Source organism: Psittacula echo (assembly GCF_963264785.1).
Source record: "Psittacula echo genome assembly, chromosome: Z".
Lineage (NCBI taxonomy): Eukaryota > Metazoa > Chordata > Aves > Psittaciformes > Psittacidae > Psittacula > Psittacula echo.
The window spans coordinates 45519247-45535543 of record NC_137742.1 but is presented as its reverse complement, the minus strand read 5'-3'; the positions used below and the strand labels follow the sequence as shown (position 1 = coordinate 45535543).

General features: G+C 41.9%; 1 protein-coding gene across 1 annotated transcript; it reads left to right on the top strand.

Annotated features, from left to right (window-relative positions):
• Positions 1–1138: 1138 nt before the first annotated feature.
• LOC308231588 (fructose-1,6-bisphosphatase 1-like) lies at positions 1139–10566 on the top strand (the record flags this gene model as incomplete). The annotated part of the gene is made up of 7 exons (XM_080637199.1): positions 1139–1308; positions 3032–3194; positions 4848–4940; positions 5959–6102; positions 7312–7449; positions 8745–8864; positions 9857–10566. The coding sequence occupies 7 exons, from the start codon at positions 1139–1141 to the stop codon at positions 10046–10048; spliced, it is 1020 nt and encodes a 339-aa protein (XP_080493325.1). The 3' UTR covers positions 10049–10566.
• Positions 10567–16297: the final 5731 nt, after the last annotated feature.

Sequence of the window (16297 nt, the reverse complement as noted above, 5' to 3'; positions counted from 1 at the left end):
AAATGCTGGGTAGTATAACAAATGTACAGAGTAGATCACTCTTATCCAGATTTGTGTTTGTCAAATTATTATGTGAAAAAGTGTATCTAGGGTCAGGTGTTGTGTGAATTTGCTTCACTTACTAGGGCCTAGATTTAATGATCAAACATTAACCACAAAACATATTGCTTGGTTTTGCTGCACAATCATCAGAAGGCTGAAGTCCAAAGCAGTGAGATCCATGAAGGTCTATGTACCTTGGTGTGTTTTGCAGCAGTATGTGTATGAGATGCATTAATTTCTAGCTTTTGGAGTGCAAGCTGACCTGTATCTTTTTATTCAACAAGTTTAGACAATTTGTCACAAAACTCATTGGCTTCAACTGCCAGTAGCTGTTTCTTTGCAGCTTTTTTGTGATGTTGGATATATTGGTGCGTTTGGGGTTAGCATGATCTCTTTAAACAGAAGAATTTAATACTTGATGTAATCGATTACTAAATGTGTGGTTTTTCTGTGCCGCTGGGTCAGGGTAAGAGCATTTCTGTGAGGCAGAAGATGTTAACCTTGTTCTGTAGGTTGTGTGGAGTTCACCATAACCCAAATGTCACACTCAGAGTTTTGCAATCAAGTAGTGAAATGAAGAGGACCCCTAACGTTTTGGGCACGCTTTCAGGAACATGAGCATTTAAGCGCAAGCAATGCAAACACTCCTAGCTGCCAGGACCTATGTCTCTATTTGCTTTCTGTGCCATTCACATACTTGTGCCTCCAGCACCTGTTCACCCACAGTGCATGGGAATTAGACATGCTTTGGTAAAAAAATAAATCAAACCAAACCAAATCAAACCAAACTGAACCAAACCGAACTGAACCAAACCAAACCAAACCGATACTTAAGAGGTTATTCTAGGGGACAGGTGGAGTAGGGCCCCTCTCATCCTCACCCCCATCCTCATGCCCAGCCTCATCCTCATCCCCATCACTACCCCCGGCTACCTCCAGCCCGGAGAGGTGCCCCTGTCCCGAGCTGTCTCCGCCCGGCCCCGCCTCAGCCCCGCCCTGGGCCCGGCTCCGCCCCGGGCCCGGCTCCGCCCCGCCCCGCCGGGGCTAGTGGCAGTGGAGGCGGCTGCTGCGGCCCCACTGCCCCCGCGCCGCCACCATGACGGACCGCTCCGCCTTCGACACCAATGTCATCACCATGACCCGCTTCGTGATGGAGGAAGGCAGGCGGGCAAAAGGCACCGGGGAGTTCACGCAGCTCCTCAACTCCCTCTGCACGGCTATCAAAGCCATCTCCACCGCCGTTCGCAAAGCGGGCATCGCCAACCTGTGAGTCCCGGGATGCGGCGGGCTGGAGCGCCGGCAGCATCGTCCTGCACTTTCCTGCACCCCCGCGGATCCAAGGGATCCTGATGCCTCCGGGGTGGTGGGGATGGGGGGTGTCACCCGAAAGGCGTGTCAGTGGGGTGACGACCACTCACCCCTTACACAGAGCTGTAAGCAACTCCTTTAGTATCTTGGAATCTTGATTTTCTGAAGTGAAATGGATCCTATGACTTTTTAATAAGATGAGGCATGCATTCTTTGACACGTGTCTGCTGCCGGTAGACCTTCGTGCAAACTTTCAGCAGACTGGGTGCTTTTGGATGTCAAAATATGTCTGACTTATTGCTCACTGTAGTCAGTAGCTTAATATGAAAGCACTTTTTTATGCTGTGAGGCATTTAATCAAATTCAGTGTGCTTTTTTGCATATTGCATCATAGTAACTTGAGTTTCTGTATGGAGCTTTGGATGTCTAAGGCCTTTAGAAAGAGCAGTGGTCAGGAAGAGTAGTCATCCAGTCAAAGGGGGGTTGGCACAGCCCCCTCCCAGTTACAGGCTCTCTGCAGGGTACCCTGCCATACCTTCCCATGAGTCTCCCAACAGATGAAGCGTGAGAGCTGTAGCTGCTGACCATGTGTAGGTTTTGCTCTGAGATTAGAACTTGTGCCTCCACTTGCAATCGTGGTGTTCAAAGTACATTGTTCCCTAACGGCACTTTCATGCTTGCAGAAAAATGTTCAAGCTACTGTAGGAAAAAGTGAAAAAAACCCCAGAATTATGCCAGGTCTTTTTCTTTTTCTCGTGCATTAAACTGAAGGAATGCAGTACATTCCTGAAGTAGAGTGTTCAGGGTTATTACAAAAAGACCTACAATACCGGTGTTCAGGCTAATCAATGAATTGTAGCAGAAGTATGTAAGAGTCATCTGAATGTGAGCAGAGCTGGCTATTGTTTTTCTGTTCTAAGAGTTAAACTTCCTTCCCTTCTCTGTTTTGCGTGCTTTCAAAATCTCCTATTGCAGGGTGTTCTGGTACTTCCTGATGCCAAATGGTTTGATGCAGATTAGTTTACAGGGTTTTATTTGTGTTCTGTATTTGCATTTCTCAGTTTTATTCCCAAGGAAATTTCTACTACTTGAAGTAAAAATTGAAAACATCGAACCATAAAAATGTTGATTTATCTGTGAACATCTGGGTTTCATCAGATTGCTAAGTAGGAGCAAATTACATATAGAAGTTATACCATAATATGTTGTCAGATTCATTGTTACTTTTCAAGTGTAAGTTTTCTAAAGAAGTCTTAGCTTTTAGGGTATGCAGCTATAATATTGGAACTTAGGATTCAGAGGCAGTATTTAGGTCTTAAAGGTAATTCTGTCTTAAAGGTAATTCCTCATTAAATAACACAATTATGATAAGTCAGCCTTCACAGCCTGCTGTGGCTATGTTTGCCTCTAGTTTATGGAGTATGAAAGGTGATTCCTTGTTTTGTGTTCCTCATGTTCAGTGTCTTCTAGATTTGCCGCCACACACAGCTAATGTTACCAGGTCTTGGCAAGAATCCATGGGACAGTAAATAAAAAACAGGCTTAGAGGACTGAGAGATCATCCAAGAGTGTTGTTTGTTTTACAAGATGTTTTACAACCATAAGATTGTGCTTTGGAAGGGTGCTTTGGAAGATGTAGTGCCCTGTTCGCATGAAATGCTCTCTATTGTCGTTGCTCCAGCTATGGGATTGCTGGGTCTACCAATGTGACAGGAGATCAAGTGAAGAAGTTGGACATCCTCTCTAATGACCTGGTGATTAACATGCTCAAGTCATCCTTCAGTACATGTGTAATCGTGTCAGAAGAAAACAAGGATGCTGTGATAGTGGAAACTGAGAAACAGGTTAGTAGCTTTAAAAGTTCTCACTGCTTGGCTTCAAATCAGCCTTTACAGGTGTATTGCTTCAGGTCTGAGAAACTGAAACTGACCTAAAAAATTCAGAAAACCTGTACTTTTTTATACTGGCAAATGAAAGGGGTGGACTGGGCAGAGAAAGTGTCATCCAGCATTTGTTCTTTCTGTTAATTCTCCCTGGAGACTGATTCTTATCCCATCTGATCTCTGGGATAAGCAAGGGATATATTCTGAGTCAATCAGGCCCTTTTCTAAAGTAGTTTTGCCACTAGGACGCTGGGTACCTGTTCTACGCAGGCCAAATCTCAAGTTTTTTAATTCATGAAAATTCTCCTTGAAGCCCATGAACAACCCAGCAACAATAAAGCAAAAATATTTTTATTTTATTTATATTCACATGTACTTGTTGAGTTATAGCTCCTTTTTTCCTAGCTAATATTTTGGTGTAAAAAAGTAAAAATCTGAGTCAAAAAGTAGCAAAACAAGCCTGACTAAAACATGTTTTATAAAGTCGAATAATGTTTGCTCTGCTGAAGCAGTTCTCTCTTTTTCTCCCTGCTGAGGAGTCTTGAAAAATTATTTTATAGGCATTGGATGAACAGAGATTGCTTTAGATCTGAACAAACATCATTTCAGATCCTCACTGTTAATGCTTTTCTAAATTACATGTGAGTAACTTCTGAGTAGAGAGTTGCTGGACTTAAGTAAGTTCCTGGCATCCTGGCATGCAGGGTGAAATCAAATGAAAAGCAAATATATATATATATAACTGTTATATATATATATATATATAAAAAAGCAAATATATAAATAACTGTTGTTACACATGATTATCAAAATGAATGTGGACAAAATAAAGGGAAAACAAGCTATTTAAAAGCTACAGTTGATTAAGCTGTTTTCTCTGAATTGGTAATTTCCCGTAACTATACGAATCCTTAATACAGCAATAGGCAGAAATGATTCCTTTTTTGGTGGGGAACTCCAAAAGCTGTGTTTCTTACCAAAAATTGGCTAAGGTAATTTCTGACCATCTGTGCACGCAGAGCACAGATAAAGTTTCATGTTTAAGATAAAATGAAATGTGTGGTTTATGCATGTAAGCTGTTAAAGCCGTTTTTAATGTCTCTTATTTTTAGCTCTATATGAAAAAGGCTGATCTTCTTGTCTTTTTTCCTTATGATTCAGGAAGCCATTTTGCTAGAGACAATAAAGTGTAGCCTAAATAGATATTAGACAGATATCACAGAATACTTATCAAAATGCACCAACATTAATTAAGTACATCAAGCTAAGCTAATAAGTAAAAATATTCTTATATATATAAATATAATGTATATATAATAATATATAATAGATATAATTCTGTAGGAAAATCTTTCCCATGTTGTCACCTATTACTTACTTCAAAGATTTCCCATCTTCTGCAGTGGCACAAATCTCGCCATTGTAATCCAAGGATGGAATCTGGGCCAAAGAATTTCTAACATTTGAATTCAATTCCTTCATAATCTATAAATCCTTTTAGTTTGTATTGTTTTGAAAGTCTCTGATACAATTTACCTTCCACAGTATTTTTATTTAGGGGAAGTGGGTAAATAATGTTGGCAATCTATTTGTTCCCTCTTTTGTGTTTTCTAGGGTAAATACATAGTCTGCATCGACCCTCTAGACGGCTCATCGAATATCGACTGTCTTGTTTCCATTGGGACTATCTTTGCCATCTATAAAAAGGTAAAATGATTTCATGTAGGACAGGAAAAACTACTACTGTGCATCTTTTGATGAAACATAATTTCTTGTGAAGACTTAATAAAATCTAACTAAACCTGTTTGTGAAAGAGACTTTCTGGACCAGCTTTAAGTTAAATCTGCTATTTCACAGACACTTGCATAAAACATTTGTGAGGGATTTGCATTAGTGTCTTGAAAGATGAGTTACCTATATGTAATGGAAGCCTGGCTGATATTTAATTTTCCAGCTAAAGAAATTATCCCTTACAACAAATCAGGTCTTACATTTCATGAATGTTTGTGTTGAGACAAAATACCATGAGTTTGTCATCGACCTGGGGAATGTGCTTTCAGGTTTTCTTGTTCTCTGTGCTAATAGTCCTGCTAGCCTGAGGACAGGCTTCAAACACAAACCAGAGCTGAAACATGGCATGTACATTAGAAGTGTCTAATTCACTTTGAAAGGCAGAAGCCTTGTCTGAAGGAGCTTGAAATACCGGACCTACATGCCAGAAGATGGGGGAAAAAGTAAGATAAACCACACCTGGCTGTCCATTTTAATCATCTTTTGTATGTTGTCATGTATTCCAAAATAAGTATTTTCGACCTCATTTTTGCATGAAGCAAAAGAAACCAAAAAAAATCTCAAGTACTTTTGATCAGCTGTGAACTCCATGAGTCATTTTCATTGCTTGTTCTTTAACTGTGCCTTGGCATTTTCCTTTGAGCTGTGTTCATCATCACCTACAAGGAGGTACACAGCTCTATATTATCACCTTAATTCTTTCCGCCTTCCTGCATTCCAACTAGGCTTATACAAGAGCGTTTCTAGATCACTGTGTTTGCCTCCTTATAATTTGTAATAGCGCATCCAGTAGGAATCTTAGCTGTTGGTCACGGTCATTTGTGCCACCTCATGAATTGTTATGGAGCAAAAGACTGTCTCTGTCCCAGAGAGTCCAGTTATGTATGAAATACAGAAATGAAGTAAATTTGCCTGTGCTCCTTCTTATTCTAGGTGTCCCCTGAAGCACCTTCTGGGAAAGATGCTTTACAACCTGGGCGTAATCTTGTGGCAGCTGGTTATGCTCTCTATGGGAGTGCCACAATGCTGGTACTGGCCACTTCAGCTGGAGGTGTCAACTGTTTCATGCTGGATCCGGTGAGAATGTCTTCTGTTTCCTTGTTTCTTTGTTAGGTATAAAAAGGTGCTGTTTGTAAGAACTGTTTGCCCGCCTCCCCCCGAATCAAACAAAGCAGCAATTTTCAAGCTAATGTGGAGAAGTATGCTTAATAGCACATCAGCAGTAATGACATGAGATTTCTGTGTTCTGCCTGTCCGCTGCAGTGGTGCTATATGTGATTCAACAGTGTGAAGACAGCCAAGTCAGTGAAGCAAATATACAGCACGTGTCAAACCATGTGACGTTTAAAATGAGCTGTTTTCTGCAAGGCAGAATGCCCTTTAAGACTTTATTCATCTTTTCCTTAGTGTTAGGGCCTTAGTAAAGCAGAAAAAGAGAAATATTTAACCTTCTTCTGTGTTTTCAGATCCCACCATGATGTGTAAAAGAGTAAGTGAAGTGTGTGGGTGTGTTTGATGTTCTAGCGCACGTTGACCTCATAAGTTAAAATAAAAGTTGTGTTTGTCATAACAGAAAGTAGTTTGCTTGTAGTGAGCTGATTTTTTTTTGTAACCAGTTAGTCATGCTGCACCACCTGCCAGTGTTAAATGTTTAGAACGTGCAGTGGTCAAGCTGCAGGAAATACTACTTGGTGCCCCTTGTTAAGTAACAGCTTAAGTAGCTGCATGTATTTTTGTGTATATTTAGATAACAGATTTAACTTTGAGCATGCATGCATGTTATTGTGTTTATTTTTATTTTACTTGGGAATCTAATGAAAACTAACCAGACCAGCCGTTGGTTGCAGAGATTGGCTCTCTTGACTCCAGAGATCCAGTTAGCCCAACCTAAAATGAACTAGAATTTATTAATATCTACAGCTACTTGAAGATGTTTATACAATGCTTCAGCCAATGCTCAGTTTCTAAACTCTCCGGAGCTGTACTAGCAAGATGGTGGAGAGCTCAATAAATATACAAGCAACGATATTTTTTGGCACAGAAAAGTGATAGAGAGCTGGGAGTGGTAGTATGAAGAAGCTGGCTTGACCCCAAGAATCTGTGCTCAGTGTTTCATGTATAAAAAACCACTTCTGATCTAGAACACTTCTTTGTAGGTACTGAGTTACTAATGATAACGGCAGCAGTAGTAAATGTTTCCTAAATTGTGTGCGCACTTTTTTTTGCTTTTGTTTGTAAATAATGAGCAATTAATATGAACAAATTGGTTTTCTTTCTTATTGCTAGGCAATTGGAGAATTCATTTTGGTGGATAGGGATGTGAAAATCAAAAAGAAGGGAAATATCTACAGTCTTAATGAAGGCTATGCTAAATATTTTGATCCTGCAGTCACAGAATATCTCAAAAAGAAGAAATACCCTGAGGTAAAGGATCCTATTCCAGAGAAAGTTTCTGACGACAAACAACACTCGTAATTTCCAACTTTATGTCCAATCACGGTTCAGAGCTCATTTTTTTTTTTCCTACCTGTTTAAAATGTATCACATAGGACTGATAATTAGATAATTAGAGCAGCAGTTGATGTGACCAGATATTTCACCATCCTTCTGTGCTGCTCATTACCCTTCACCTCTTTTGTATGTATTTCTTTTTTCCTTCTTTCTTCTTTCCTTTTTTCTCTTTTTTTTTTTTTTTCTTTTTAATCTTTCCTTTTGGCTGGGGGCCTGAGTAATGGTGCTAGAGACAACACTGGGCTTCTGGTAGGCAAGTAGAGAGGAAGTATTATCTGGTGATGAAAAAAATTGGTCGACGTGTGTTAGATTGCTGCTTTCTCACTGCAGCATCTGAGTGTGTGGATGGAGAGCTGCATGAGGACAGCAGTGAGTCACTGCCCAGTGGTAACAAAAGCTGGGTCCTGCAGGGGCCTCTTACTTCAAAATCTAGTGTAGTTTCAGGGTCCGCTTCGTGGTTTGGCAACTTCCTGGTGCCAGGAGGCCTGAAGGTCTAAGGAGTGCCCATAAAAGTCATGTCTGTTTTCATGCCTCATGCCTGTCGTCACTGGAATTATTATGTGGACATTGAAGTGTAAACATTTACTGTTAACTGTTTGTGTACCTGCTTGACTTCCTGATCTTGCTTAGAACAAACACTGGTGTTTTCATTTGGCATCTTGCCACACTTAAGGTATAATTTATTTAGATAATAAAATAATATACTGTCTGGAGTATAGTAAGGAAATTGTATCAGTAGCCAACCACTGACTTTTTCTTTCCAAAACAAAAAAAAAAAAAAAAGTAGAACATGGCAAAAATGTGTAGAAGAAACAGGAAAGATCACTTCTTTTGCTCCTTGGTATTTTTTTTCTCCTACAAAGAAAAAATCCCAGCATCAATTCCTAGCACTTGATCTTTTACCTACTAGAAATGCCGTGTTTTTAAAGGATTAGTGCACTGATGGAGAGCTGGGATGCATTTTCTGTTGTTGGCACTACCACTCATCTGCCCTGAAATATTCTGTCAGTCCTTTTTTTTGGATTTTCTCAGTTAGAAAATGAGGAGGAAGCTTAATTTTTCTCCAAAGCTACTTTGAATATTATCAGTGAAGAACAATACGGAGGAGTTGGATGTTAAAATGAGTAAAGGGGGTGGGTAGATGGGCGGGGAGATGAGATTAACCTGATGTGCTTGAAAGTTACACTTATTTAAATCTCTTTCTGTAGGATGGCAGTTCACCGTATGGTGGGAGGTACATAGGATCTATGGTGGCTGATGTGCATCGCACACTGGTGTATGGAGGAATCTTTCTGTATCCTGCTAACTCCAAAAGTCCCAAAGGAAAGGTAAACCTGAATAAGCCCAATTATAGAAAATGTTACATTAGATATCTCAGTATCACGGAACAGTATTTTGACTGCAGAACATGTGTTTTTACAGCGTGGTAGTCTGCACCTCTCGTGTGTGAGTATGGCTACCCTTTGCACACTGTCACAAGTAACAGCAACCTGTTGTCAGAGACCTACTTCAGGGCTACTGCTAGCCTGTTTCGACTGCACTGACTTCTCTTTATTCTCAAACATTTTCAGATTACAGAACGTAACAGGGGATATGCTGCTCAAACAGGCTTCTCTGTACCATCTACAACCAAACTGGGCTGGCCACAACAAGTGAAACATTACAAACAACCCACATTACCCTGAGATTCCTATTACAAGCTAGTATGTAAGAAGCCTAAGGGTAGCGCGCGCGCGCCTTATGAGTAGCTCTGCCCAAAAGAAAACCATCTTGTGTTTTATACTTGGTAGCACTGCCTTATCTGGAGGAACTATGCCTGGCTGCCTCTGCCAGGACAACAGTCCATCACGAAGAATCACACACTTGCAGGCTGACAAGGGGACTGTTTATTCAGCAAAGACCTTTCACGTGTTTTGCAATTGTCTGTAAATTATTGCTTCAGGTTGTAGATAAGATGCAGTTATTCATTAGAGAAATGTAATGGCACACTCAGGGCCACTGTTTTTCTTTTCACACAGGCCTACATGGTCTGTTGCCTTGTTAAAGGCTGCATCTTACATATGAGCTTTATCTCTGTGTAAAGAGCACAATGCAAACATGAGATATGGAGAAAGCACTCAAATTGGGCAAATTCACTGCATTCACCATGTTTTGTTTAAAGGAAGAATCCACACAATTTCATTCCTGAGCTAAAGTTTATATGAAATCTGGAGTATTTGGAGTGTTGACTGGTTTTAAATCAAATGCCAAATGTATTTACATTTCACTGTTCTCAGCATTACTTGTGCTGACTGTTGCCATTTTTATTTTTCTCTTTTAGCTGAGGCTGCTGTATGAATGCAATCCAATGGCTTTTGTTATTGAGAAGGCTGGGGGAATAGCAACAACTGGGCATCAAGCAATACTAGATATAGTGCCTGAGGATATCCACCAAAGAGTGCCTGTTGTCTTGGGATCTCCTGATGATGTGAAGGAGTACCTTGAGATAGTCAGGAAGCATTCAGCTAAATAGAGGAAGCTTGCTGGAGTCACTGTGCAGATGGGGAGAAATGTCGGACAGCTGAACCGAGAAACACATTGCAGTACTGCAAGGTTGAACTATCTGACCGCTGTAGCAAGACAGCAGATGAGCCATATTTTCTTAAGATTTTTTTTCTTTTTTAAGTGAAATCTTGTGCAGTTGCATTGTGCAACAAAAGGCATTTAAAGATTGTATTAAAGGAAACATTAAAAGCAAAAGCAAAGGAAAAATGTTTACTTGTTCATTTATCATTTGTCATTGCACAAAAGCCACTGGGCTACAGGGCAATACTGCATTGCATTAACTAACTAGTGGAAGATGCAACTTTCTCAGACAAGCTACAACGTATCCCGAGAATATCTGACTATGTCCTCTTCTGAAAAAGCAGTGAGAAAGACTCAGCAGCCTCTTACAGTGCGTGACATTTCCTAGACCAGTCTCTAGTTGTTTGGCAGTAAGTATCAGCGTTAATGTGGGCACCTTCACATGTTGTTTCTAGGCCCCAGAAGTTACTCACAGGACTTTGATCTGGGCTTAATCTGACTGAGATTTAACATTTGTGAAAAGGTACATTAGTGTATGCCAATTCTGGCACATACTGTTAATATTGCCAGTTGGCATTCTGTCAGATCCAGTTACACAAGGATGGAAAATGGCATTTTGAAGGTGGATTTTGAATTGGGTAAGGAGCATGTGTAGACACCTTTGGTACCACTCTGCTTGGACAAACTGGCTGTCTTCGCCAGAAATTAACCTGCTTGCTTGATGAAAAAATGAACGTCTGTGTTGCTAGCAACCCCCACCAGATGTTCTTCGTGTTATTTTTGGAGTGTGCATTACCATGGAAAGGGATTCTGCTGCTCAAGCAGAATTAAGTTGCAAAGATCCCCACAAAGCATACTGACATTTAATATGCTGATTCAGAGCATGCTGCTGGGAACACGACATTAGTGCTTGAGAGCTAGATAGGCTGACCACCTGTCTGGGCATGGTTTATGTTGATGACCCACAAGCTTTTTGAATTGATCCAAATCGACAAATCTTTGACATTTCTAACTGCCCTCTTACCTTTGCCGAACTCAGACTAAGGGATGTTGCTGCTGGGTAGACTGCTACTGAGCTTTCACTCAAGCCATGATCCAGGAGCCCCTGTCTAAGGGTACAATAAGCCGTAAACCTGCTTGTCTGAGGATTTTGTGTGCATCAGTGCAGTTGGCCTGTCTGAGCTTGGTTCTTGTAAAACAGGAAGAAAAGAGAGAAGGGAGCCTAGAGGCCATGGTGCAAAAGCATAGTCTGTGAGACATGGAAAAACACATGGAAAAAAACCTGGGGGCCCTTGTTCTGTCACAGGTTATGTTAGGGGCATTTGGAGGCATACTGGCACACCTTAGATGGGTGTTTTGGTTTTGTCTGTAGGCTGACCTTTTATAGTTAGCATTTTCTGGCAGGGTCTGGCAGGGACTGAACGGCCTAGTTTCCACTGAAAATGCTGTTTCCAATAAGGCTTGCTCTGTGAAGACAGGGCTTTCAGGGACTTGAGCCCTTAAAGGATCTGGACAGTGCCAGAAATCTCCAACAGAGCTCTTCTTCTGCCTGTGCACTCGTCTTTCATATTGTGAGGGCCTAAGTCTGGCCTTGCACAGGGTCTTGCTCCTCTGTAGGCCAAGCTCTGCTCTGGGAAATGAGCTGACCATGGCTTATGTATTTTGCCTGATACGCACCCGCAAAGTCAGGCCCTCCAAAAAGAGAAACCATGTGGCATGCTGTCTGATTTCTGACTAATTCCCCCTGGGAGAAGGCTCAAACCTCCACCTCCCAGTGAGGTGCCCTTGTCGCCAGTCCAGGGGCCAGCCTGCAAGGAGGGGGTTACTCCCCCAAGCTGTGAGTGCTGTGCCATGATGTGGGAGAGCACTTCATGCAACAGGACAGCAAGTGGGACAGCTGTGTACTGGCGGAATCCTGGGGCCTGGGCTTTTCTTCATAAGATGCTCTTTCTTGTGCTAGGACCATTGCTGCTTCCTCTGCCTCTTCATGTGAGCAGCAAACCGCTGGGATATGGCCATGCTCTCACTTCTGTGAAAGAAAGAAAAGAAATGCGCTCCTTGCATCTGTTTTGCCTTTTCATTGTGATTTCAGAAGAAACAGCAAGTCTGAGTTTTGACAGAGTATGAAGGTACTAGGAGTGGCTGGAGATTCCTACCTCACACAGTGAAACACTTCCAAAGGAATTGCATGTTCCTGTCCCTAGCATGTTCTTACTTGCTGGCTTTGGCACATGCTTTATAGCACTTTAAAGGGCTCCATGCTCACTAAATCAGCCACAGCCAGCAGCATGCTGAGAAGGATTAGACCTCTCAGGTTCTGGATGCTGCTCCTCAAGGAAAGTGCATGAATATTGTTGTCATGCACAACTTTTTAGATCTTATGTTTTTAATTCAACCTGTACCCGTAACCATGGCACAATTTTTTATTTAATATACTAAGCAGAGGATAGTTGGAAGCCCTTACAGCTTTTTTCTGGCTTTCCATATATCAGTTTGGACTACAGTGCCTCACTAATCTATTGGCACAACTTGACAGACAGTATCCACATGAGCCATTTTTGTCTAGTTGTAGTAATTCGTCAGCTGTATTCTGCACTCAAGCTCTTCCTGGGTCCCTAGGCTGCAGTTATCTATTTTTAAGACACCGTACTGGCAGCAGGCAAAGGTTATAGAAGGAAAGCCAATACTGCCTGTGTTTGCTAGGTCAGTTCCCAGTGTTTTGGTTGTGTCTGTAGGCTGACATTTTATAGTTATCGTTTTTCACATTGTGACCTGGATTTTCCTTTCTATCTGTAATATGTAAGCCCACATTTGAATGGCATTCCCACATAGGCACCAACAGGGAGGACTATTCAGGGATCACCTTCCACAGCCCCCCTTCCAGTGCTTGCCCTGCACTCTAATGTGGGTTGGGAGTGCTGGTTTGTCACAGCATCTGCTGTCAGCCCCCACTGCAGTAGTACCCACTGCCCTGTTCAGAGGCTGAACCGTGGCATTTGGTGAAAGGTCGCTGGCTCCAGTTTCATTTGGCACCATCCAAGATACTAACATTTAAAATCAGCTAGAAAAGGTGTCACCTTCAAGGCACAGGACTAGTTTAATATGCCAGTGGAAGTGTGGATCACCTCTGAGAGCTCTTGTGTAATCTTAGAGCACGAATCTCCCATCAATCTGTCAAATGGAGGTGTTTATATTTTTACCTTTCTATACTGTTCCCAGCCATCCTACTAAGTGGTCCTCAGGCCTAAAAAGAATCATCAGTCATTTTTTAAACAATCTGATTTCTCCCCCTATCACCCTTAAGTGCCAATTATGTGTATAGCTTAATCATCAGTTTAATCATCAAGGTTTTTATCATCTTGTGGGATCACAGTATTTATCTAAACAGGGTAAGGTTTGCATGCAGCACAATCTTGTGCCTTTATCCAAGTTTTATTCTTTTATTTCTCTTATTGCTTTGCTGCTGGCTACAATGTTTCTAGAAAGCTTGGATGTAGAGTCTGTGTTCTTTACATATTAGTCTAAATAAGGTAAATTCATATTGAAGAAGTGTTATACCGGTCTCTTCATCTCCTATTATTAGTGCCTGTGTGTCCCCTTTTGCCATTTGTCTGTCAGACCTTTTTACAGTGCAAAAGCCTACCTATCACTTAAAAGATCTACAGATCTAAGTGGAATAAATAAATATATATTCAGCGTATTGTTTTTACTTTTTATTTCATTATTTTGCCTTTAATCTTTTGAGCAATGCCACACAGACACAAGCTGCATGTATAAAGTAACTCTCTTTTTCTCATAAAATTTTTCACAGGATCCACACATTTTGCACTTGTTCTTAAAACAGTTTGCATCAGTATATCTATACCCTATCTATTACTGAAATGAAAGCTGAAATGAGTTTTGGATTAGTGCTTAAAGGCTGGAGAAGGTCTGGAGAAATGCCACAAAGATGATCCAAGGACTGGGAAGCCTGCCATGTGAGGAAAAAAGGCTCAGAGAATACCTTATCAGTATTCAAAGGGTGGCTACAAAGAAGATGGATACTCCCTTTATACATGTAATCACTGAGACATCTAGTGTAGGTCATGCTTGGCCTAGAAAGGTTGGACCGGATAATCCCTGAGGTACCATCCAACCTGGTATTCTATGACTGATTCTATGACTGATTCTCTTTGAGCAGCAGCTCAAAGCACAGTGATTTATACATACTAAAAAGTATTCAGGACCTTTAAAAAGCATTCGGGGATTTTTCAGTTAAGGAAAAAAAAAAAAAAAGAAAATAGTAGGAAAAAAAGAAAAAGAGGCAAATAATAGACTTGCTCTGATAGCGCCCTTTGAACCGCTAAGTCCAAAACAAACTTTCTGTTAGAAGATTATCTGAACTTTGCCTTCTTGACCAATGGAATCAACAGAAGAGCTGCATGTGATGTTTTGACAAACGTTAGAAGCAACAGGCCAAACACCACCCCATTTCTTATTTGCTAATTTGACTTAATATACCAATGATGTTCTAGCTACACAGCAGAGGGATTTTGCATTAGCAGCATTTTAGTACTGGTCAGGCTGACAGCCGCCATGATGGCAAAATAATGTGCAGAATGTAATGGCTGTACCAAAAGCAGATCTGTTTGCATTATAATGTGAAACCTGTCCCTTTCTTTTATTAATAGCACCATATGCTATGCCAGAGCTCACTCAGTGTGTTATTTTCTTGTTTTGCACGAAGACTGTTTGAAGAAAGAAAGTCTCTTAACCTGGTAAAAATTACTCAAATATTGTGATGTGAGTGGGATTGCATACTTTTAACTACAGCACAGTTGTAGGAAAGAGAAAAACTAATCTTCAAGGTCACTTTCTTCCACCATTGCCTTAGAGGCAAGATCTGCCTGCTGCTTTACCTGAGGAGCTCTGCTCATCTATTCTTCCTCCTTCTCAAAATGAGACTTGAATAACACCCCCACAAACTAAGCACATGGGATGCAAGCAGCACTGAACTTGTTACTAGTGTTCAGTGCTGTCACAGAATCATAGAATCATAGAACGGTTTGAGTTAGAAGCGACCTTAAAGATCATCCAGTTCCAAACCCCTGCCTTCCACTAGACCAGGTTGCTCCAAGCCCTGTCCAAAGTGGCCTTGAAAACTGCCAAGGACGGGGCAGACACAGCTTCCCTGGGCAGCCTGTGCCAGCACCTCAGCACCCTCACAGTAAACAATTTTTTTGCTGATATCTACTCTAAATTTCCCCTCTTTCAGTTTAAAACCATTACTATCTGCCCTTGTAAAAAGTCCCTCTCCAGCTTCCTTGTAGGCCCTCTTTATGTACTAGAAGGCTGCTTTAAGCTCTCCCTGAAGCCTTCTCTTCTCCAAGCTGAAAAAGCCAAACTCTCAGCACATCTTCATACAAGAGGTACTCCAGCCCTCTGAGCATCTTCGTGGCCTCCTCTGGACTCACTCCAGCATGTCCATGTCCTACTTGTGTTGGGGTCACCAGAGTAGAAGAGGTGTGCGGTACTGTGGGCTATTTCCCAAAGTATGACATGTATCGACGACAAGCACACTTTTGTCTTCCAAAACTTGCTCTGCTACTGTGCTTTTTGGACAGTGGTGCATGAAAAGTGTTTGTGTGCCTGCCCAGCACTCATCCATTGCATGGAGAGAGAGCTGGAAAATGGCAGCTGCTGATGAGGCAGCAAGGCTGGACCCCTTCCAAGCACAGGCTGCTGTGCGCGAGCAAGAATCCCCGGGGAAATGCAGCTAAGGGAAGAGCAGAGCTCAATCCTGATATGAGTCTGCACTGGGCATGAGAGACAGGGAAAGCCAGGGCATGAGGTGCCTTGGAGTGCAAGAGCAGCAAGCAAGAACCAAGCCCAAGGGCCCAGGGGATCCCTGACTTGGAGCTGTTCTCAGTGCTGCAGAGGACAAGCAGCAACCCCTCAGGGGCAACCCTGGAGTCTAGAAAGCTTCCTTCCCCTGGATGCAGGGCACAAGGGCCACCTGCATGGAACATGAACCTAGTGAAAATGGCCCAATGGAGCCCTGGCAAGGTGTGATGCTCAGTGCTGCAGAGGAAGGCAAAAAAACCCCAGGGACATTTACTAGCCCACTGTGGGGGAAAGGAAGCCTTCCTCCTCCCAGCTGCAGGGCACGAGGGGCCACCTTCGTGGTGCATGAGCAGCAGGCAGTAACCTAGCCTTG